General features: G+C 39.0%; 1 protein-coding gene and 1 non-coding gene across 3 annotated transcripts; one reads left to right on the top strand and one right to left on the bottom strand.

The window, feature by feature from the left end:
- Positions 1-7: 7 nt before the first annotated feature.
- LOC116290510 (60S ribosome subunit biogenesis protein NIP7 homolog) lies at positions 8-10519 on the top strand. 2 transcript variants are annotated; one of them, XM_031697554.2, is made up of 6 exons: positions 8-201; positions 3273-3359; positions 7380-7518; positions 8093-8233; positions 8517-8614; positions 10198-10519. In XM_031697554.2, exons 1-6 carry the CDS (start codon positions 146-148, stop codon positions 10202-10204), a joined length of 528 nt encoding a protein of 175 aa, XP_031553414.1. In that variant the 5' UTR covers positions 8-145; the 3' UTR covers positions 10205-10519. The 2 variants fall into 2 exon arrangements, with proteins under 2 accessions (XP_031553414.1, XP_031553412.1); XM_031697552.2 differs by lacking the exon at positions 10198-10519 and having other exon boundaries at positions 8517-8664.
- Trnaa-ggc (transfer RNA alanine (anticodon GGC)) lies at positions 553-625 on the bottom strand. Its single transcript has one exon. It is a non-coding gene; the product is annotated as a tRNA-Ala (tRNA).
- Positions 10520-21799: the final 11280 nt, after the last annotated feature.

The raw sequence follows: 21799 nt of genomic DNA, 5'->3' as shown, positions 1-21799 counted from the left end.
TTTCCATGGAAACAAAGATCAAGAAGGGAGACTAGGACCGATGAGTTAGAAATCTGCTGGTCAATAAAGCGTGGACTCAAACACATGGCACAATATACAGGATCAATAAACATATATAAAGTCTATAAAAAAATCATCTAGAATCATGCGGCCTCTTACAGAAGAGGAAACGAAAATCGTATTTGAAAAATTAGCTAAATAGTAAGTATTATAATGGTTATTGAACTGAGTGGAGGGCAATTTGGTCTAAAATCAATCCAGTGATAGATAGCAAAATTGCTCAAAATGCCTTTAATATTCTTATGTTGGTAATTAGTACGCTATGATCGCCAAAAGTTTCAGTCATTTTGAGCTAATTCTCACAGAGATATTCTCTCTATATTTCATGATTTTCCTTTTTCTTAAGGATCTTGGGTTAACATCATCATTTCGTGATTTCTATATTGAATATCTCGGCAACGAAGAGATATTTAAGAGATAGATGTGTTGATCATCACAGCGAATGAGCGATCTAAGCGAACGCTGTAAAGAAAGACTTGAAAAAATGATTTCAAGCTTCAACGGGAATCGAACCCATGACCTCCGCGATGCCGGTGCGATACTCTACCAACTGAGCTATGAAGCCAATCCTGTTGGCGAGCGGTAATTTTTGTTGGGTATTCATCAAACCACTATATGTAATAAATGGGTAGAACTGTGGTGAAATAATGATAGATGTGTTGATCATCAGAGTGAATGAGCGATCCAAGCGAACGCTGTAAAGAAAGACTTGAAAAAATGATTTCAAGCTTCAACGGGAATCGAACCCATGACCTCCACTATGCCGGTGCGATGCCGAAGAGATATTTGCACCAGTCAAAGTAAACACAGACCCCCCACCCCGGGATATAAGTGGGGATTAGTACTGAATAGTGAACTGAAACTGAAATATGCCCCACCGTATGGGGGTAAATTTTGCAGTAAATAGCAAAACAAGAGCCACCCCCTGGGGCAACTACATTTGGCTTGTCAACATTGTTTATAACTAGCTGTTTTTATAAGAAAGTAAAATACTGCACTACTCCCCTATTTTTGCTATATGGGTACTTGCTGCCAAACAGAGTATGGTTTACAGTGACTCTTCTCTGGAACAGGGTTTTAAAAAAATTGCACTCGCTCTAGGACAGGGTATATGAAATCACGCTCTCTTCTCTCTGGAACGGGATATCTATTTTCACAATTATGCCGGAACAGGGTATGGTTTCCAGAGATCTTACTTTGGAACAGGGTATGAATTTCAGTGATTTTACTCTGGAACAGGGTCAGGGTTTAGAAGGCTCAGCAGCATATCCCTACCCTAAATGGGCAAGAATACCCCCCCCCCCCCCCCCCCCCCCCCCCCCGCACTCCTGGGGGAACTCCTTCAACTAGGATAACTTTTTTCAATATTTTCAATGCTATTAAGATAAACGTGATGGTATTGGATGATAGAAACTCAACCTTCATAATTCGGGAACAAAACATCAAAATGAGTTGTGATATTTTCTTGTGACACTGATTTCTAAAACACATATATACAACGTATAGTTTAGATTTTGATGTTTTGATGATGTCACTTGAAAACTGGCAATTGTGAGGGGCCTGGATATGCAAATGTGTCACTCACTTGCTCACTAGAAGATATTAGCAGATCGATATTTAAATGATTATCAATCATCTTATGTCGGTGGTTTTCAAAAGTTACACATCTAGTTACTTTATGGGATTAAGCTCTTGAAAACTCCTTGAAGATTTTAGGCTATAAGCCATATTTGTATTAGGAATTGGAATGTTGCTGTTGAATGTGGGATTGAAATCTGGCAAGCAATGATGAATATACCCCTTATTTATAGATCTATTTATATCAAAGGAATTAAGGAAATATGCAGGTTCTAATAAAATAATAGAATAAGCATCTAAACTAGACTTTCAATAAGACGATCATTCATTTGAAGTGAGCAAAGTTAAGATAAATTTGTTGGGCAAGTTTTACTGATTAGCCAGTATTACTTATTGATTTAATGCTTCTTATCTTTATATACACATGTATTTGAAGACTCGTAGGCTGAAAGTTTCATGGCAAAAAGCACTCTTCAGGAACATAAAAAGGCCCAATTTTCCTTAGGGAAACTGCAAGCAAAGCGATCTATGTTGTCTTTCAAATGTCTTCGTAAAATCTTCAATTGAATTTTTTTCAAACAATCAGTTTATCACAGGATTTCCTTAAAAACTCAACGAGATTACAAAGGACTATACAAAGTAAAAATTGAAAGGAAAAATATAAGGAAAATTGCTCATGTTACAAGTTAGATGGAGCATTTAATTAAATCGAGTTCACCAAAGGATGGTTTGATTTTAATATGTATTGAAGAGTGCCTTCTTTCGACTGACTAGTCTTCAAATTGGTAAAACTCTAGATGTGTGTGTTTTATTATTTTTATTTATTTATCAACAACTCAACAAGCATAAGAAAAGCACAGGCACCGAATCTATGAAAAGTGCAGCTTTTCCCATGAGTTTGCCAAAGGGCAGTTTGATTTTAACATATACTGAAGAGTGCTTTCTTTCTACCTATAGTCTTCAAATTGGTAAAAGTCTGAATATGTATGTCTTATTATTTTTATGTATTTATTTATTAATCCACTCATTTATTTATTTATTTATTTATTCATTTATTCATATATCTACTTATTTACAGTCAAAACTGCTCAAGCTTATCCCCTAGATTCCTATAGTGGTTTCATTATTTGAATATAGACATTTAATATTCTTTCTGACAATACAAATATTCAAGATTGAAAACAATAACCAATTCAAAACTCGAATTTTTCTTATCAGAAAGAATACTGATATTTTTGAATAATGAAGCCATTAATGGAACCTAGTAGGGTAAGCTTAAGCTGTTTTGACTATAAGTCTATATTTTATGAGGGTTACACAATTAACCCCTCAGTTATCTAACTTAAATCTAACTTAAAAATGGAAAAATATATAATTTGAAACATGTATGAAAAACACAGTACAAAAAATAACTAGGCAGAAAATGGAGAAAATAAAAATTTAATGTAATTATCAATCTGCTAACACCTTATTGAGTGAATGATACATTTGCATATTCAGACCCCTTGCATAACTTGTTTCTATGCTTTGTGTATCCATGGTCGTAACCATGATTTAAAAATGATATTTTGAGATATATTTCTCAGAAATGTTAATTAAATTTAAAGGGGTTTTTGACTATTTTTAATCTATAGTATTGGTGAGAATGTGAAGCTGTTAATCGACAGACCTGATGGTAACTACTGCTTTAGACTGCATGATAATAGAGTCTATTATGTGAGGTAAGTTGTCTGTTTAAAAATTCTGAATTGCCTGTTCATAGTTTGTCAATAATGCTCTTTTATCAATCAATCAATGGTGCTGCTTGTCTGTCCTATGTAGCATTTACAAACATTTTTTCAACTTTGATTTTTAAGTTCTTCTGAGATGAAAACAGAGATTATTTATTAATATTATTTTATTAATATTGTAACATACGTCTGGTTTTATTTTATTTCTTATTGTGAAGCGCCATGAATTTTGATATGTGCGCTATATAAGTTCCATTATTATTATTATTATTTCTTTGTCTAGAAAACATTTAAGATAATATGCAGTGACATAGAATTCGGGAAAGGGAACCCCAGCGTGGGGTAACTTTAAAACTTAAATGTAAAATTCAACTCGTGAATTCAAAATCCAGAATGCCCCAACCTTTTATTGAGGATTTAAGATGGAGAATAGTATTTCAGGGTTTGTTTTATAATGCCAGAACGGTTGAGGAAACATGTGGTATTTCTTTTAGTCTAAATGAGTAAATGTCTAAATGTCTTTTTTCGGTGGACAATAATTAATGTTAATGACATTGACTGTATATTTTATATTAAACATATTAAAGGTGGCTTTATAGTAGTTTTATTTAGGTCACACTCTTTTTTTACAATTGGTCAATTATAGCTGAACTTAACATAGTTCGATTGATCTGATTTTAAGATGAAATGTTGGTATAGGATGGAAGTTCATGTGAAACAGCATTATCAAAGCAAGGGAGCACATTAAAATTTTGTTTGTCAAGTCATTGACAAGTCATTGTTCTTGGCTGATCTATCTAGCACGCGCAATCTATCTTGTGACAGGCGTTCCTCTTAGTGTTTTGGTTTCGGCCGATCCGAATGGCTTACGATCGTGTAAGGAAGGGAATGACGAGTGTGATAGGAGGGGAGTGAAACAGTGGAAATTTTATCGTCCTATGCTCGTAGCAGATTGCTATGCACACAGGCGGTTGCTATGCACATTGATGGCTGGATTACATGATCAATATTTTAACGTGCTCCCTTGTCGAAACTTAGAGTGAGCTGAATTTATGAATTTACATAACATGAGCGTATGAGTTTATGTTCAAGATGAACTGTCGAGTCACTCGTTTGAATGTTTTTGAAATCGTTAATTTGAAATTTGAATTTTTCTACAGAATAATCACTAGTTTATTTTCTGTATCTAATGGGGAAGCTATCAAAACTATGGAGGCATATTTAGTTTACAAGACCAAGTGTAACGAAAAAGGGCTAAAGCCATGTGATCATACAAACTTTTCAACAGTAGGATTATTCTTGATTATGTTCACCAGTTTTTGAGCCGATTTTTTCCTGTTCCGACGCCGGCAAATGAATGTATTGTCGATCCTCATATATTTTGAGCCGCAAAACCTGTTGATACGGTGAAAAAAACACTGCTTGCTCCCTTTCTCAACTCCTTTAAAATATATCTAATTAGAAATGATTTTCTGCTTCCAGCTATTCCACTAATAAACACACTAAAACCTTTTTCTACGATATTAAAAACTTTGTTTTGCTCTTCGCTCAAGGACGCCATTTTGTTTGTTTTCATCTGTTTGACGTTACACGTCATTTTTTGAATTTGTCTCGTAATCCGTTTCTATAGATATTGCTACCAGCATAGAGAAAAAAATATTTTCATTTTGGATTGTTTGATTGGCTGAAAAGGGTCACGTGGTTTACAGTTTCACTCCCCTCCTTTTTTAAACGTTGCTCCGCTCCTCGCAATATATTCGTCGGTTTTTGGCGTAAATTCGCTAGCCCGACTAAAGCAAGGAACGCCTGCCATGAAGTGTAGCATGCACATGTAAACAAGAACTACAAGGAACGCCTGCTATATCTTAGAATACGTGCGATAAAATTGAAGATAAACCAACACAATCAAAATTTTAACGTGCTCCCTTGATCAAAGTAAAGATAAACAAATCTTCTTGAAACTGGATTTTCCAAAATATGATTTGAATTTGCATGTATACCCAGAACAAGCGAATAAATGAATGAAAATCTATGAAGTATGACACATGAACACAACATTATAAAATCAGACAATTATATCTGTTTGATTTTGAATAAATTGTATGAATAATAGGCAACTTGCACTAAGAGGTCACATGATCATATTGGCCATTGTGGCTGGTATTCTACAGGATTTTAGCTATGCAAGAATGTAAAAAAAGATGGCGGGTTCGGATAGTTTTTTGGTGTTAAAAGGTAATCTTGCAAACTAAATAACGAACTAAATAACTAAATAAAAATCCCCTTTTCTTGCAAGAAATATATTCTTAGTAAAAGTAGATTTTTGCTATTAATGGGCCAAGAAGAGAAAAAATATGGTATTTTTATATGATGTGAAGACCTATGCCTTGGTCTTATTTAGCCAACTGCATGAGCTCAAAACATACTATATTTTTCCTCTTCCTGGCGAATGCAGCAAAAATCTACTTAAGGTATCTATTAGAAGGGTAAGTGTATTTCTTGCAAGAAAAATGCATTTTTCAAGAATGAAGTTGAAAAATACTTGATATTTTTCGACAAGAACTCGTTGTTTTGAGGTCATGAAGTCTGCAAAACAAGACTAAACGCTTTGTAGGTCTTCACATCATAGCTCAAAAAATACCATATTTTTTCTCTTTGACAAGTTAATAGCAAAAATCTACTTTAGATATCTACTAAGAATATATTTCTTGCAAGAAAAGGTGATTTTTATCATTATTTAGTGCGCTAACTTACCTTTTATCACAAAAAAAACTATCCGAATCCGCCACCTTTCTTACATTCTCGCATAGCTAAAATCCTGTAGAATGCCAGCCACAATGGCCAATTTGATCATGTGACCTCTTAGTGCAAGTCGCCTATCATAAGAGCAATAATAAGCATAAGAAGGGCACAGGGAACCCAGTCTCTGAAAAGTTAAACTAGTATCCATGAGTTCACCATAGGGTACATTTGTTTAAGTACTTGAGAGATGTCAGCCACATTCGATAGCAAATATAAGTGTCCAATCATTATTTATGTTTGGGGGGAGGGGGTTAGTGAAAAACTACTTTCACATCCCCATAATGCCTTGCGTCTTTGGGGGGTAACCAATCAAAAAACTGTCCCAAATTGAAAGGTTTCTTAATTGAACTATACCTGCTTTTATCATTACAATAATGATCATCAGTTTATTCCAAGTAATTTTTGCGTGTACAGATCATCAAGAGTTTTGGTCTTGCAGAAAATGTATTGACTTACGAAAATATGTTTAAAATTTACCTTAAACATCTTCAAGCTTCTACCTTTTTCTGTTTTTTACTTCTTTATTTTATTTTTGGATGCCAATCAGAGTATTGTCAACATTGTCCGATCAGCCTTCAGCAAAATAAATGGGTTTTTACCCTCTGGTTACCCCCCCCCCAAAGATGCAAAGTATTATGGGGATGTGAAAGTAGAGAATATGGAAGAGGGATCGCTTGAATATATGTATTTTTGTTTTTGGGGGATCTAGTGATTTTTATTTTGGATAGCAAGGGGGGGGGGGGGGGGTGGAGGGTCAACATATTTTTACCAAGTTATTTTAATTTGATTCTATTGGGCCCCAGGCCCCAGTAGTCAAAGAGTTAATAGGGACTTTAAGATTTGCAAAATATGCTACGGCGTAGTCAACCGGAAGTGTAAATTACTTCACTTTGGGGTTTCGAGTCTTTAAAATCTGTCTTCCCTGTGGATGAGTTGACTTCGCTGACAATGTTTCGAATGAAATCTCCAATGAACAGAACCCCAAAGAGAAATTATTTACACTTCCGGTTGACATCGCCGTCGTAGATTTTGCAAATCTATAAGTCCTTAATAAGATGAATGGTCCCTAAAGAATTTTGTTGGTAAAAAATTAATTTTGAAGTTTCGTTTTGTTTGTGTGTTTATTTTTATTTATATATTCTTTTTTTTAACAAATTGTTATGGAGAGTTTGCAAATTTTATAATAAATTTAATGTTTTCCTTCCTTAGTGAACTCATCATGAGAAAAGCTACAAACATAGCCAGAGATAATCTTATCTGCATTGGGACCTGTGTTGGAAAATTCACCCAAACCCAAAAATTCAAACTGCACGTAACTGCTTTGGATTTGATGGCTCCATATGCAAAGGTTTGCATGTTTGAATTTAATTTTGAAATTGCAAAAATCACATCATAGTAGGGAAGCTAGGGAGACCCTGCTGTTAATTCTTTTACTCTTTTTTTATGAGGGTCTTATATTAATTATACACAACAAATTAACTTGCTAGTGTTTCTGTCTGGAGATTAACATTTAGTCATAACTCAGAAAACCCCAAATGAATATAATAAATACAATAATGAACTATCGTGTTTAAACATTTTATGCCTAGTGAATGGACTGCAGTTTTGACAAGTAATGTAGCTGTGCATGCAATTGTGTATATTGTTGGCAGTTTTTATCTATTTATATCTGCATGCACAGTCAAGGCCTATTAGAGCTATCTCTTCAACAAACTGAATAACTTGAAAAATGAAGCTTCTTTGGCAGCATTTTAAATATCACAGGGCCCCCACAATCAGGACTCTAAAAGGGGGTCTAGATTGAGGGTACATAAAAGATGTCCATGTTTTGTCAGCATACTAGTCTCAAATAAACTCGGCATTCACTCATCTCACTATTCTATTGATACTCCTGATTAAATATTTATTTTGTTTCCATCTAGTACAAAATTTGGGTAAAACCTGGAGCAGAGCAAACATATTTATATGGCAACCACATTACCAAGTCTGGCTTGGGCCGGATAACAGAGAACACTCCACAATACCAGGGAGTTGTAGTTTTTTCTATGAGTGATGCCCCTCTGGTAAGTTACCCTGTTGCAATGTTGCTATCACATTGCTGCTATCACATTGCTGCTATCACATTGCTGCTAATCATTGTATAATGTTTTTTGCCAGCCATATATCAAGGATTTTTTATTATTGCATTGGCAATTCACCATTTTCAATCCATTGGTTCACTGGTAAAAAAGCACAAAGCGCTCAAGTGAGGCATCAAGGTGCAAGTTTGACTGAATGCTTTTTGTTTGACCAGCAGTGAACCAATGTATGGATAATGGTGAATATTAATTTGTCTTTTCTTACTAGGGTTTTGGTGCTACAGCCAGGTCAACACAGGATTGTAGAAAAGCCAATCCTACAGATATTGTATGTTTTCACCAGGCAGATATTGGAGAATATCTCAGGTCAGAAGATACCCTTACATAAACTTAAATAAACATTAACTTCATTTGGACTGTAGTTTACCTGCTCAATATATGTAAGATCACGAAAGGGTCCATGGTTATTCCATGATGCATTGCAACTGGGATATAAAATATTCCATTTTATCATATAATTATCCATAAAATACCTATACAGTGGAACCCCGCTCTAAGGACACCCGCTTAATAAGGACACCTCGTTATTAAGGACAGGTTTCAAAGTCCCAACGAAAGCTCCATACATTTTCTGTTAAATTAACCGCTTTATAAGAACACGTTAATAAGTACAAAGGACACATTTCTAGGACCTGAATGACAGTTCCCATACATAATCAACCCCGCATTAAGGACACTTGAAATTTGAAGACGTCTTTACTGTATTTGTTTATTGATATAATGAGCTTAATACGGATTGTATTTTCAGTTTTTGCGTATCAACGGACCAGTTTGCTATTACAGCATAATGAAATACCACCGCAATACCACTGCACTGTTATTTCCCAGAACTCAACTATGAGTTAACAATTTTATCACTCACTGTTTCAATAATCATAATCATATCTGGCCGCCTCACATGATTAGTCTCGGTTTCAATGCCTTGACCTTTTCACAGATTTCTTTAAACGAAATTATACAGCACAGTACAGTATGATACAGAAATGATGTAGTGCTTGTACCGTGATATGCAGTTTTGTTTCAGTTTAGGCTGTTATATTGAACATTGTATTTCAAGGTTTACAGCACAGTAAAAATAAATGGTTTAAAAATGTGTTTTTAGCTGTTTTTCTGACACCTCGGTTAATAGGGACACCCTGTTAATAAGGACAGTTTTGTCAGTCCCAACCTTGTCCTTATTAACGGGATTCCACTGTATTTCTCCTTTTCGAAAAACTGATATTTTCACATGTGAAAATAGTACTATATACTCACTGAATACCATTGTCACGTCGCAGTAATTAAGTTATGGGGCAAGATCCGCGACGTGATGAGGTAAACAGCAAGGGGAAAGAGGTACGCCACCGTCACCAGGGGAGGGGGGTGGGCTAACTTGCCCTTCCGATGTCTTGCGAGGTAATGTGACGAAGCACAGTGTTCAGTGAGAATACTTACTAATCCATCACTCAACACTCGTACACTCTAAACATGAACAGACAAAGTGAAGCGTGTGCGTGTAAACTGCCAGCTTGGAAATTATCTGGTTCTCGAAAACGCAACGTTTTCAGATCGGCTAAGGCGGGGCTGGCTACGATCAACTCCGGGGGGACCAAGGGGCGAACGAAAGGCTGGGGTTCCCCAAACACATTACAGCATTTTCTTTCAAAGGTTTCTGTGGTCTGAAGAAGGCGGGAGAGGAGAGACTCAAATACGCTCTGAAAAAAGAGAAAACGAAGCGTGTTTAAAAACTGGGTATGAGGACCCCCCAGCCCCTCGTTGACCCCAGGCTCCGATCGTAAGACCAGAATTGAGGCACTGAGAAGGCCCCCCTAGAGTCAACCAGGAGCGAGAATAAAGCGCGGGACACTAGAGATCCAACCATTCAACAAACAAATTTATTTCAATTTCAGTGATTAATCACTCCACCGTTGAGTGTAATTAGTACAAACGCTGGAATCTATATGGTTTTCCGCTACCTCGGCGGCAGTCCTAAACAAAGACCAACGTGTTGCGATCAATTCTATTAATAAGAGACCCTCGAAAACAAAGACGAAATTTAAAAGGAATCGGACAAAGAAAGGTGTGATATAACAGGCCCGCAATTAAGTGTATTGTGAAAATATGCGCCAAAATGTGGAAAGGCATTTGCATCTTATACACCGTGTAGACTACCGAAATTAGTATATACCATACTATATTGGTCAGACATAGAAAGTGAATACGAGATAGAAACGGCACAATAAAGTTGCAATCAAAAGGAACCCTAAAGCGCTTAAAATCAACTATAGAAATGGGAGTATCGCCTATCGAGAACGTAAATGAAATTTTAAAACTTTGGAGAATTAGACCACGTATGTGCCCGGGTTCATATTCATTACCTTCTTTACTCGGCTTCCCGAGCCACGTTACTAATTCGTATCTAACTCTCAGAGTTTACGTCTTTTCTCGCGTATAAACTCGGCTCCCTGAGCCACGCTGCTAATTCGTATGTAGCTCCCAGAGCTCACGTTTTCTCGTGTATAAACTCGGCTCCCTGAGCCACACGCTAATTCGTATCTAGCTCCCAGAGCTCATGTGTTTTCTCTCGTATAAACTCGGCTCCCTGAGCCACACGCTAATTCGTATCTAGCTCCCAGAGCTCACGTTTTCTCGCGTATAAACTCGGCTCCCTAATCCACACGCTAATTCGTATCTAGCTCCCAGAGCTCACATGTTTCTCGTGTATAAACTCGGCTCCCTGAGCCACGCTACTTCGGTTTTGCTCAAGTTCGTTCTAACTGTATAAGCTAACTAGCCCAACCCCGGCTGCAGCGGCAAGAGTTGCAAAACTACACGTGAACCCGACGTTCTAAAGGACTGATAGAAAGAAATTAAAGACTATACCTCTCCTGGCGGGTTTTGACCATCACCTTCGTTGTGCGCGGCGGGAATTTGACCAGGAATTGGATCAGGAATTGGACCAGGAACATGGCCAGGAACTTGCACAGGGGCTTGACCAGCTGGGCCGACGGGTGCTGGAGGGTCTAAGGCTGGTGGTAAATCATCTCGGGCGGCCATAACTTTCTCGCAAGCTGGTGACGGTGGCGAAATAATTCCGAACTTGCCCTTCCGTAGTCATACTAGTGGTACTATTGTTTGGTCTCTGGCTCCGTAAACGTTAATGGCTAGGTCATTTTCCTCTTCGAATATCGGTATGTCTGTCAGCTGCATTGGGAACTCCACGCCATCCCACTCCAAATCGTCTGTTGGGTATTTGCTTGGTCTACAGGGATTATCATCTACTGGATACAGCGCGGATCGTATTGCCCACATAAAGCAGCGGTTGTCGTCATTCTTTACGTTGACTATGGCTTTCTTCCTTTCTATCCACGCCGGCAGGGGCACGTAACTTCCTCCTCGTATCGGCACGTACCTTGCCATGCTAACCTCCATACCTTCTACCTCCTCCACTATCCAACCTGATCCTTCTCTCGTATAGTTAGACAGCGACTCTGTAATTGCTTCTAAGGCTTCGCTGAGTGACCTATCCAGATTCGTGGACTCTAATATAACCAGTGACTTTGATCGCAGCATTGCTGTCGTCGTTACCTCATCTTTTGACAAGCTTACCTCTACCATTATACTCGCTTTCAGGGCTCCTAATTCTTCTATGCCTTTTCGGAGAGTCCTTTTAACCTTCCTTTCTGACTGACGCCAAAACTGTCTAACGTCAATCTCACCGTTACCGGGTATTGACCCCGTTTCGAAATTGGTTTGGGATTCCATATATAATAGGAAATATCTTATACCTAATTCCAGACCCTTTTCAGATCATCGTAGTCACACTCACAGTCCTGACAATGCCAATACAATCTAACCTTCGTATCGAACTTCTTACCACACCCACAATCATAACTACTCATACACTTCGTCTTCATCTTTAAATGCTTCTTTAAATCCGCTTCTTTCTTAAAAGTTCTCTTACTTTCTTCGCACTCCATATATAGACTAACATATTTAACTACATAGACGCGGGATGCGGGTAATCGCGGTATGAATCGAGGAATTCACTTTAGACGGGTAATCCTCCGGTGGTCACTGTTTTGGAACCCCCATCCCCTATACTACTCAGAAACCATAGCGAAAAATCGGGCTTTAAACTCTATCGCAGTTTGGTGTTAGAAACCCTAGCGGAAAATGGGGTTAGAAACATTAGCGAAAAATCGAGCTTTAAAGTCTATCGTAGCTTGGGGTTAGGCACCCTAGCAGCAATTGGGGTTAGAAACCCTAGAAGAAATTGGGGTTAGAAACCCTAGCAGAAATTGGGATTAGAAACCCTAGCGAAAAATCGGGCTTTAAAGTCTATCGCAAGTTGGGGTTAGAAACCCTAGCGCAAGTTCGGTCTTTAAACTATATTGCAGGTTTGGGTTAGAAACCCTAGCAGAAATTAAAGTTAAAAACTCTAGCGAAAAATCGGGCTTTAAAGTCTATCGCAAGTTGGGGTTAGAAACCCTTACGGAAAATGGGTTAGAAACCCTAGCGAAAAATCGGTCTTTAAACTCTATCGCAGGTTGGGGTTAGAAACCCTAGCAGAAATTGGGGTTAGAAACCCTAGCGAAAAATCGGGCTTTAAAGTCTATCCCAAGTTGGGTTTAGAATCTCTACCGTAATATGGGGTTAGAAACCGTAGCCCAAAATCGGGCTTTAAAACCTATCGCAGGTTGTGGTTAGAAACCATAGCAGCAATTGGGGTTAGAAACATTAGCGAAAAATCGGGCTTTAAAGTCTATCGTAGCTTGGAGTTAGACACCCTAGCAGAAATTGGGGTTAGAAACCATAGCAGAAATTGGAGTTAGAAACCCTAGCAGAAATTGGGATTAGAAACCCTAGCGAAAATTCGGTCTTTAAAGTCTATCGCAAGTTGGGATTAGAAACCCTAGCGCAAGTTCGGTCTTTAAACTATATTGCAGGTTGGGTTTAGAAACCCTTGCAGAAATTGGGAATAGAAACCCTAGCAGAATCTGAGGTTAGAAACCATAGCAGAAATTGGGATTAGAAACCCTAGCGAAAAATCCGCCTTTAAACTCTATAGCAGGTTGGGGATAGAAACCCTAGCAGAAATTGGGGTTAGAAACACTAGCGAAAAATCGGGCTTTAAAGTCTATCGCAAGTTGGGGTTAGAAACCCTAGCGAAAAATCGGGCTTTAAAATCTATCGCAGGTTGGGGTTAGAAACCCTTGCAGAAATTAGGGTTAGAAACCCTAGCAGAAATTGAGGTTAGAAACCAGAGGAGCAATTAGGATTAGAACTCGTAGCGAAAAATCCGCCTTTAAACTCTATTGCAAGTTGGGGTTAGAAACCCTAGCGGAAAATGGGTTGAGAAACACTGGCGAAAAATCGGGCTTTAAAATTTATCGCAGCTTGTGGTTAGAGACACCACTAGAAATTAGGGTTAGAAACACTAGCAGAAATTGGGATTAGAAAACATAGCAGAAATTGGGATTAGAAACCCTAGCGAAAAATCGGACTTTAAAGTCTATCGCACCTTGGGGTTAGAGACACTACTAGAAATTGGGGTTAGAAACCTTAGCAGAAATAGGGGTTAGAAACTCTAGCAAAAAATCGGACTTTAAACTCTATCGCAGGTTGGGGTTAGAAACACTAGCGAAAAATCGGGCTTTAAAGTCTATCGCAAGTTGGGGTTAGAAACCCTAGCGAAAAATCGGCCTTTAAAATCTATCGCAGGTTGGGGTTAGAAACCCTTGCAGAAATTGGGGTTAGAAACCCTATCAGAAATTGAGGTTAAAAACCATAGGAGAAATTGGGATTAGAAACCCTAGCGAAAAATCCGCCTTTAAACTCTATAGCAGGTTGGGGTTAGAAACCTTAGCAGAAATAGGGGTTAGAAACCCTAGCAAAAAATCGGGCTTTAAAGTTTATCGCAAGTTTGGGTTAGAAACCCTAGCGAAATTTCGGTCTTTAGACTCTATTGCAAGTTGTGGTTAGAAACCCTAGCGGAAAATGCGTTGAGAAACACTGGCGAAAAATCGGGCTTTAAAATTTATCGCAGCTTGTGGTTAGAGACACCACTAGAAATTGGGGTTAGAAACCCTAGCAGAAATTGGGGTTAGAAACCATAGGAGAAATTGGGATTAGAAGCCCTAGCGAAAAATCGGGCTTTAAAATCTATCGCAAGTTGGGGTTAGAAACCCTAGCGAAATTTCGGTCTTTAGACTCTATTGCAGGTTGGGGTTAGAGACACGACTAGAAATTAGGGTTAGAAACATTAGCAGAAATTGGGGTTAGAAACCATAGCAGAAAATGGGTTTAGAAACCCTAGTGAAAAATCGGTCTTTAAAGTCTATAGCAGGTTGGGGTTAGAAACCTTAGCAGAAATAGGGGTTAGAAACCCTAGCAAAAAATCGGGCTTTAAAGTCTATCGCAAGTTGGGGTTAGAAACCCTAGCGAAAAATAGGGTTAGAAACCCTAGCGAAAAATCGGACTTTAAACTTTTTCGCAGGTTGGGGTAAGAAACCCTAGCGAAAAATCGGGCTTTAAAGTCTATCCCAGCTTGGGGTTAGAAACTCTAGCAGAAATTGGAGTTAGAAACTCTAGCAAGAGTTCGGTTTTTAAACTCTATCGCAGTTTAGGGTTAGAAACCCTAGTAGAAATTGGGGTTAGAAACCCTAGCGAAAAATCGGGCTTTAAAGTCTATCGCAAGTTGGGGTGAGAAACCCTAGCGGAAAATAGGGTTAGAAACATTAGCTAAAAATTGAGCTTTAAAGTCTATCGTAGTTTGGAGTTAGACACCCTATCAGAAATTGGGGTTAGAAACCATAGCAGAAATTGGGATTAGAAACCCTAGCGAAAAATCGGGCTTTAAAGTCTATGCCAGCTTGGGGTTAGAAACCCTAGCAGAAATTGGGATTAGAAACATTAGCGAAAAATCGGGCTTTAAAGTCTATCGCAAGTTGGGGTTAGAAACCCTAGCGAAAAATCGCGCTTTAAAATCTATCGCAGGTTGGGGTTAGAAACCCTAGCAGAAATTGGGGTTAAAAACCCTAGCGAAAAATCGGGCTTTAAACTCTATCGCAAGTTGGGGCTAGAAACCCTAGCAGAAATTGGGGTTAGAAACCCTAGCGAAAAATCGCGCTTTAAAGTCTATCCCAAGTTGGGTTTAGAATCTCTAACGTAATATGGGGTTAGAAACCGTATCTTAAAATCGGGCTTTAAAACCTATCGCAGGTTGGGGTTAGAAACCATAGCAGCAATTGGGATTAGAAACATTAGCGAAAAATCGGGCTTTAAAGTCTATCGTAGCTTGGAGTTAGACACCGTAGAAGAAATTGGGGTTAGAAACAATAGCAGAAATTGGGGTTAGAAACCCTAGCAGAAATTGGGATTAGAAACCCTAGCGAAAAATCGGTCTTTAAAGTCTATCGCAAGTTGGGGTTAGAAACCCTAGCGCAAGTTCGGTCTTTAAACTATATTGCAGGTTGGGGTTAGAAAGCCTTGCAGAAATTGGGGTTAGAAACCCTAGCAGAAATTGAGGTTAGAAACCATAGCAGAAATTGGGATTAGAAACCCTAGCGAAAAATCCGCCTTTAAACTCTATAGCAGGTTGGGGTTAGAAACCCTAGCAGAAATTGGGGTTAGAAACAGTGGCGAATAATCGGGCTTTAAAGTCTATCGCAAGTTGGGGTTAGAAACGCTAGCGAAAAATCGGGCTTTAAACTCTAAAGCAGGTTGGGGTTAGAAACCCTAGCAGAAATTGAGGTTAGAAACCCTAGCAGAAATTGGGATTAGAAACCCTAGCGAAAAATCCGCCTTTAAACTCTATAGCAGGTTGGGATTAGAAACCTTAGCAGAAATAGGGGTTGGAAATCCTAGCAAAAAATCGGGCTTTAAAGTCTATCGCAAGTTGGGGTTAGAAACCCTAGCGAAATTTCGGTCTTTAGACTCTATGGCAAGTTGTGGTTAGAAACCCTAGCGGAAAATGGGTTGAGAAACACTGGCGAAAAATCGGGCTTTAAAATCTATCGCAGCTTGGGGTTAGAGACACCACTAGAAATTGGGGTTAGAAACCCTAGCAGAAATTGGGGTTAAAAACTATAGGAGAAATTGGGGTTAGAAACCCTAGCAGAAATTGGGATTAGAAACCCTAACGAAAAATCGGTCTTTAAAGTCTATCGTAGCTTGGAGTTAGACACACTAGCAGAAATTGGGGTTAGAAACAATAGCAGAAATTGGGGTTAGAAACCCTAGCAGAAATTGGGATTAGAAACCCTAGCGAAAAATCGGTCTTTAAAGTCTATCGCAAGTTGGGGTTAGAGACACCACTAGAAATTGGGGTTAGAAACCCTTGCAGAAATTGGGGTTAGAAACCCTAGCAGAAGTTGAGGTTAGAAACCATGTCAGAAATTGGGGTTAGAAACCCTAGCGAAAAATCCGCCTTTAAACTCTATAGCAGTTTGGGGTTAGAAACCCTAGTAGAAATTGGGGTTAGAAACCCTAGCGAAAAATCGGGCTTTAAAGTCTATCGCAAGTTGGGGTGAGAAACCCTAGCGGAAAATAGGGTTAGAAACATTAGCTAAAAATTGAGCTTTAAAGTCTATCGTAGTTTGGAGTTAGACACCCTATCAGAAATTGAGGTTAGAAACCATAGCCGAAATTGGGATTAGAAACCCTAGCGAAAAATCGGTCTTTAAAGTCTATCGCAAGTTGGGGTTAGAAACCCTAGCGCAAGTTCGGTCTTTAAACTATATTGCAGGTTCGGGTTAGAAACCCTTGTAGAAATTAGGGTTAGAAACACTAGCAGAAATTGGGATTATAAAACATAGCAGAAATTGGGATTAGAAACCCTAGCGAAAAATCGGACTTTAAAGTCTATCGCACCTTGGGGTTAGAGACACTACTAGAAATTGGGGTTAGAAACCTTAGCAGAAATACGGGTTAGGAACTCTAGCGAAAAATCGGGCTTTAAAGTCTATTCCAGCTTGTGTTTAGAGACACCACTAGAAATTGGGGTTAGAAACCATAGCAGAAAATGGGATTAGAAACCCTAGCGAAAAATCGGTCTTTAAAGTCTATCGCAAGTTGGGGTTAGAAACCCTAGCGGAAAATGTGGTTAGAAACCCTAGCGAAAAATCGGGCTTTAAAATCTATCGCAGGTTGGGGTTAGAAACCCTTGTAGAAATTGCGCTTAGAAAGCCTAACAGAAATTGGGATTAGAAACCCTAGCGAAAATTCCGCTTTTAAACTCTATAGCAGGTTGGGGTTAGAAACCCTATCAGAAATTGAGGTTAAAAACCATAGGAGAAATTGGGATTAGAAACCCTAGCGAAAAATCCGCCTTTAAACTCTATAGCAGGTTGGGGTTAGAAACCTTAGCAGAAATAGGGGTTAGAAACCCTAGCGAAAAATCGTGCTTTAAACTCTATCGCAAGTTGGGGTTAGAAACCCTAGAAGAAATTGGGGTTAGAAACCCTAGCGAAAAATCGGGCTTTAAAGTCTATCCCAAGTTGGGGTTAGAAACCCTAGCAAAAAATCGGGCTTTAAAATCTATCGGAGGTTGGGGTTAGAAACCCTTGCAGAAATTGGGGTTAGAAACCCTAGCAGAAATTGAGGTTAGAAACCATAGGAGAAATTGGGATTAGAAACGCTAGCGAAAAATCCGCCTTTAAACTCTATAGCAGGTTGGGGTTAGAAACCTTAGCAGAAATAGAGGTTAGAAACCCTAGCAAAAAATCGGACTTTAAAGTCTATCGCAAGTTGGGGTTAGAAAACTTAGCGAAATTTCGGTCTTTAGACTCTATTGCAAGTTGTGGTTAGAAACCCTAGCGGAAAATGGGTTGAGAAACACTGGCGAAAAATCGGGCTTTAAAATTTATCGCAGCTTGTGGTTAGAGACACCACTAGAAATTGGGGTTAGAAACCCTAGCAGAAATGAGGGTTAGAAACAATAGCAGAAATTGGGATTAGAAACCCTAGCGAAAAATCGGGCTTTAAAATCTATCGCAGCTTGGGGTTAGAGACACTACTAGAAATTAGGGTTAGAAACACTAGCAGAAATTGGGATTATAAAACATAGCAGAAATTGGGATTAGAAACCCTAGCGAAAAATCGGGCTTTAAAGTCTATCCCAAGTTGGGGTTAGAAACCCTAGCAAAAAATCGGGCTTTAAAATCTATCGCAGGTTGGGGTTAGAAACCCTTGCAGAAATTGGGGTTAGAAACCCTAGCAAAAAATCGGGCTTTAAAATCTATCGCAGGTTGGGGTTAGAAACCCTTGCAGAAATTGGGGTTAGAAACCCTAGCAGAAATTGAAGTTAGAAACCGTAGGAGAAATTGGGATTAGAAACGCTAGCGAAAAATCCGCCTTTAAACTCTATAGCAGGTTGGGGTTAGAAACCTTAGCAGAAATAGGGGTTAGAAACCCTAGCAAAAAATCGGACTTTAAAGTCTATCGCAAGTTGGGGTTAGAAACCCTAGCGAAATTTCGCTCTTTAGACTCTATGGCAAGTTGTGGTTAGAAACCCTAGCGGAAAATGGGTTGAGAAACACTGGCGAAAAATCGGGCTTTAAAATCTATCGCAGCTTGGGGTTAGAGACACCACTTGAAATTGGGGTTAGAAACCCTTGCAGAAATTGGGGTTAGAAACTCTAACAAAAAATCGGACTTTAAACTTTTTCGCAGGTTGGGGTAAGAAACCCTAGCGAAAAATCGGGCTTTAAAGTCTATCCCAGCTTGGGGTTAGAAACCCTAGCAGAAATTTGAGTTAGAAACTCTAGCAAGAGTTCGGTTTTTAAACTCTATCGCAGTTTGGGGTTAGAAACCCTAGTAGAAATTGGGGTTAGAAACCCTAGCGAAAAATCGGGCTTTAAAGTCTATCGCAAGTTGGGGTGAGAAACCCTAGCAGAAATGGGGGTTAGAAACCCTAGCAGAAATTGGGATTAGAAACCCTAGCGAAAAATCGGTCTTTAAAGTCTATCGCAAGTTGGGGTTAGAAACCCTAGTGCAAGTTCGGTCTTTAAACTATATTGCAGGGTGGGGTTAGAAACCCTTGTAGAAATTAGGGTTAGAAACACTAGCAGAAATTGGGATTATAAAACATAGCAGAAATTGGGATTAGAAACCCTAGCGAAAAATCGGACTTTAAAGTCTATCGCACCTTGGGGTTAGAGACACTACTAGAAATTGGGGTTAGAAACCTTAGCAGAAATACGGGTTAGAAACTCTAGCGAAAAATCGGGCTTTAAAGTCTATTCCAGCTTGTGTTTAGAGACACCACTAGAAATTGGGGTTAGAAACCATAGCAGAAATTGGGATTAGAAACCCTAGCGAAAAATCGGTCTTTAAAGTCTATCGCAAGTTGGGGTTAGAAACCCTAGCGGAAAATGGGGTTAGAAACCCTAGCGAAAAATCGGGCTTTAAAATCTATCGCAGGTTGGGGTTAGAAACCCTTGTAGAAATTGCGCTTAGAAAGCCTAACAGAAATTGGGATTAGAAACCCTAGCGAAAATTCCGCTTTTAAACTCTATAGCAGGTTGGGGTTAGAAACCCTATCAGAAATTGAGGTTAAAAACCATAGGAGAAATTGGGATTAGAAACGCTAGCGAAAAATCCGCCTTTAAACTCTATAGCAGGTTGGGGTTAGAAACCTTAGCAGAAATAGGGGTTAGAAACCCTAGCGAAAAATCGTGCTTTAAACTCTATCGCAAGTTGGGGTTAGAAACCCTAGCAGAAATTGGGGTTAGAAACCCTAGCGAAAAATCGGGCTTTAAAGTCTATCCCAAGTTGGGGTTAGAAACCCTAGCAAAACATCGGGCTTTAAAATCTATCGGAGGTTGGGGTTAGAAACCCTTGCAGAAATTGGGGTTAGAAACCCTAGCAGAAATTGAGGTTAGAAACCATAGGAGAAATTAGGATTAGAAACGCTAGCGAAAAATCCGCCTTTAAACTCTATAGCAGGTTGGGGTTAGAAACCTTAGCAGAAATAGGGGTTAGAAACCCTAGCAAAAAATCGGACTTTAAAGTCTATCGCAAGTTGGGGTTAGAAACCTTAGCGAAATTTCGGTCTTTAGACTCTATTGCAAGTTGTGGTTAGAAATCCTAGCGGAAAATGGGTTGAGAAACACTGGCGAAAAATCGGGCTTTAAAATTTATCGCAGCTTGTGGTTAGAGACACCACTAGAAATTGGGGTTAGAAACCCTAGCAGAAATTGGGGTTAGAAACCATAGGAGAAATTGGGATTAGAAGCCCTAGCGAAAAATCGGGCTTTAAAATCTATCGCAAGTTGGGGTTAGAAACCCTAGCGAAATTTCGGTCTTTAGACTCTATTGCAGGTTGGGGTTAGAGACACGACTAGAAATTAGGGTTAGAAACACTAGCAGAAATTGGGGTTAGAAATCATAGCAGAAAATGGGTTTAGAAACCCTAGTGAAAAATCGGTCTTTAAAGTCTATAGCAGGTTGGGGTTAGAAACCTTAGCAGAAATAGGGGTTAGAAACCCTAGCAAAAAATCGGGCTTTAAAGTTTATCGCAAGTTTGGGTTAGAAACCCTAGCGAAATTTCGGTCTTTAGACTCTATTGCAAGTTGTAGTTAGAAACCCTAGCGGAAAATGGGTTGAGAAACACTGGCGAAAAATCGGGCTTTAAAATCTATCGCAGCTTGGGGTTAGAGACACCACTTGAAATTGGGGTTAGAAACCCTTGCAGAAATTGGGATTAGAAACCCTAGCGAAAAATCGGTCTTTAAAGTCTATCGCAAGTTGGGGTTAGAAACCCTAGCGGAAAATGGGGTTAGAAACCCTAGCGAAAAATCGGGCTTTAAAATCTATCGCAGGTTGGGGTTAGAAACCCTTGTAGAAATTGCGCTTAGAAAGCCTAACAGAAATTGGGATTAGAAACCCTAGCGCAAGTTCGGTCTTTAAACTCTATAGCAGGTTGGGGTTAGAAACCCTATCAGAAATTGAGGTTAAAAACCATAGGAGAAATTGGGTTTAGAAACCCTAGTGAAAAATCGGTCTTTAAAGTCTATAGCAGGTTGGGGTTAGAAACCTTAGCAGAAATAGGGGTTAGAAACCCTAGCAAAAAATCGGGCTTTAAAGTTTATCGCAAGTTTGGGTTAGAAACCCTAGCGAAATTTCGGTCTTTAGACTCTATTGCAAGTTGTAGTTAGAAACCCTAGCGGAAAATGGGTTGAGAAACACTGGCGAAAAATCGGGCTTTAAAATTTATCGCAGCTTGTGGTTAGAGACACCACTAGAAATTTGGGTTAGAAACCCTTGCAGAAATTGGGGTTAGAAACTCTAGCAAAAAATCAGACTTTAAACTTTTTCGCAGGTTGGGGTAAGAAACCCTAGCGAAAAATCGGGCTTTAAAGTCTATCCCAGCTTGGGGTTAGAAACTCTAGCAGAAATTGGAGTTAGAAACTCTAGCAAGAGTTCGGTTTTTAAACTCTATCGCAGTTTGGGGTTAGAAACCTTAGCAGAAATAGGGGTTAGAAACCCTAGCGAAAAATCGTGCTTTAA

This window comes from Actinia tenebrosa, unplaced genomic scaffold (assembly GCF_029948245.1).
Source record: "Actinia tenebrosa isolate PJP-AT-01 unplaced genomic scaffold, QUT_ActTen_1.0 utg2038__unscaffolded, whole genome shotgun sequence".
Taxonomy (NCBI): domain Eukaryota; kingdom Metazoa; phylum Cnidaria; class Anthozoa; order Actiniaria; family Actiniidae; genus Actinia; species Actinia tenebrosa.
The sequence above is the reverse complement of the archived record's forward strand: the minus strand, read 5'-3'. Positions and strand labels throughout refer to the sequence as shown.

Excerpts from the sequence above, each read along its gene's own strand:
- LOC116290510 (XM_031697552.2), top strand. The coding sequence starts at position 146 with ATGCGGCCTCTTACAGAAGAGGAAACGAAAATCGTATTTGAAAAATTA. Across the intron at positions 3,360-7,379 it reads AATAGAGTCTATTATGTGAG|TGAACTCATCATGAGAAAAG; the intron begins GTAAGTTGTCTG and ends TTCCTTCCTTAG. Across the intron at positions 7,519-8,092 it reads TGATGGCTCCATATGCAAAG|TACAAAATTTGGGTAAAACC; the intron begins GTTTGCATGTTT and ends GTTTCCATCTAG.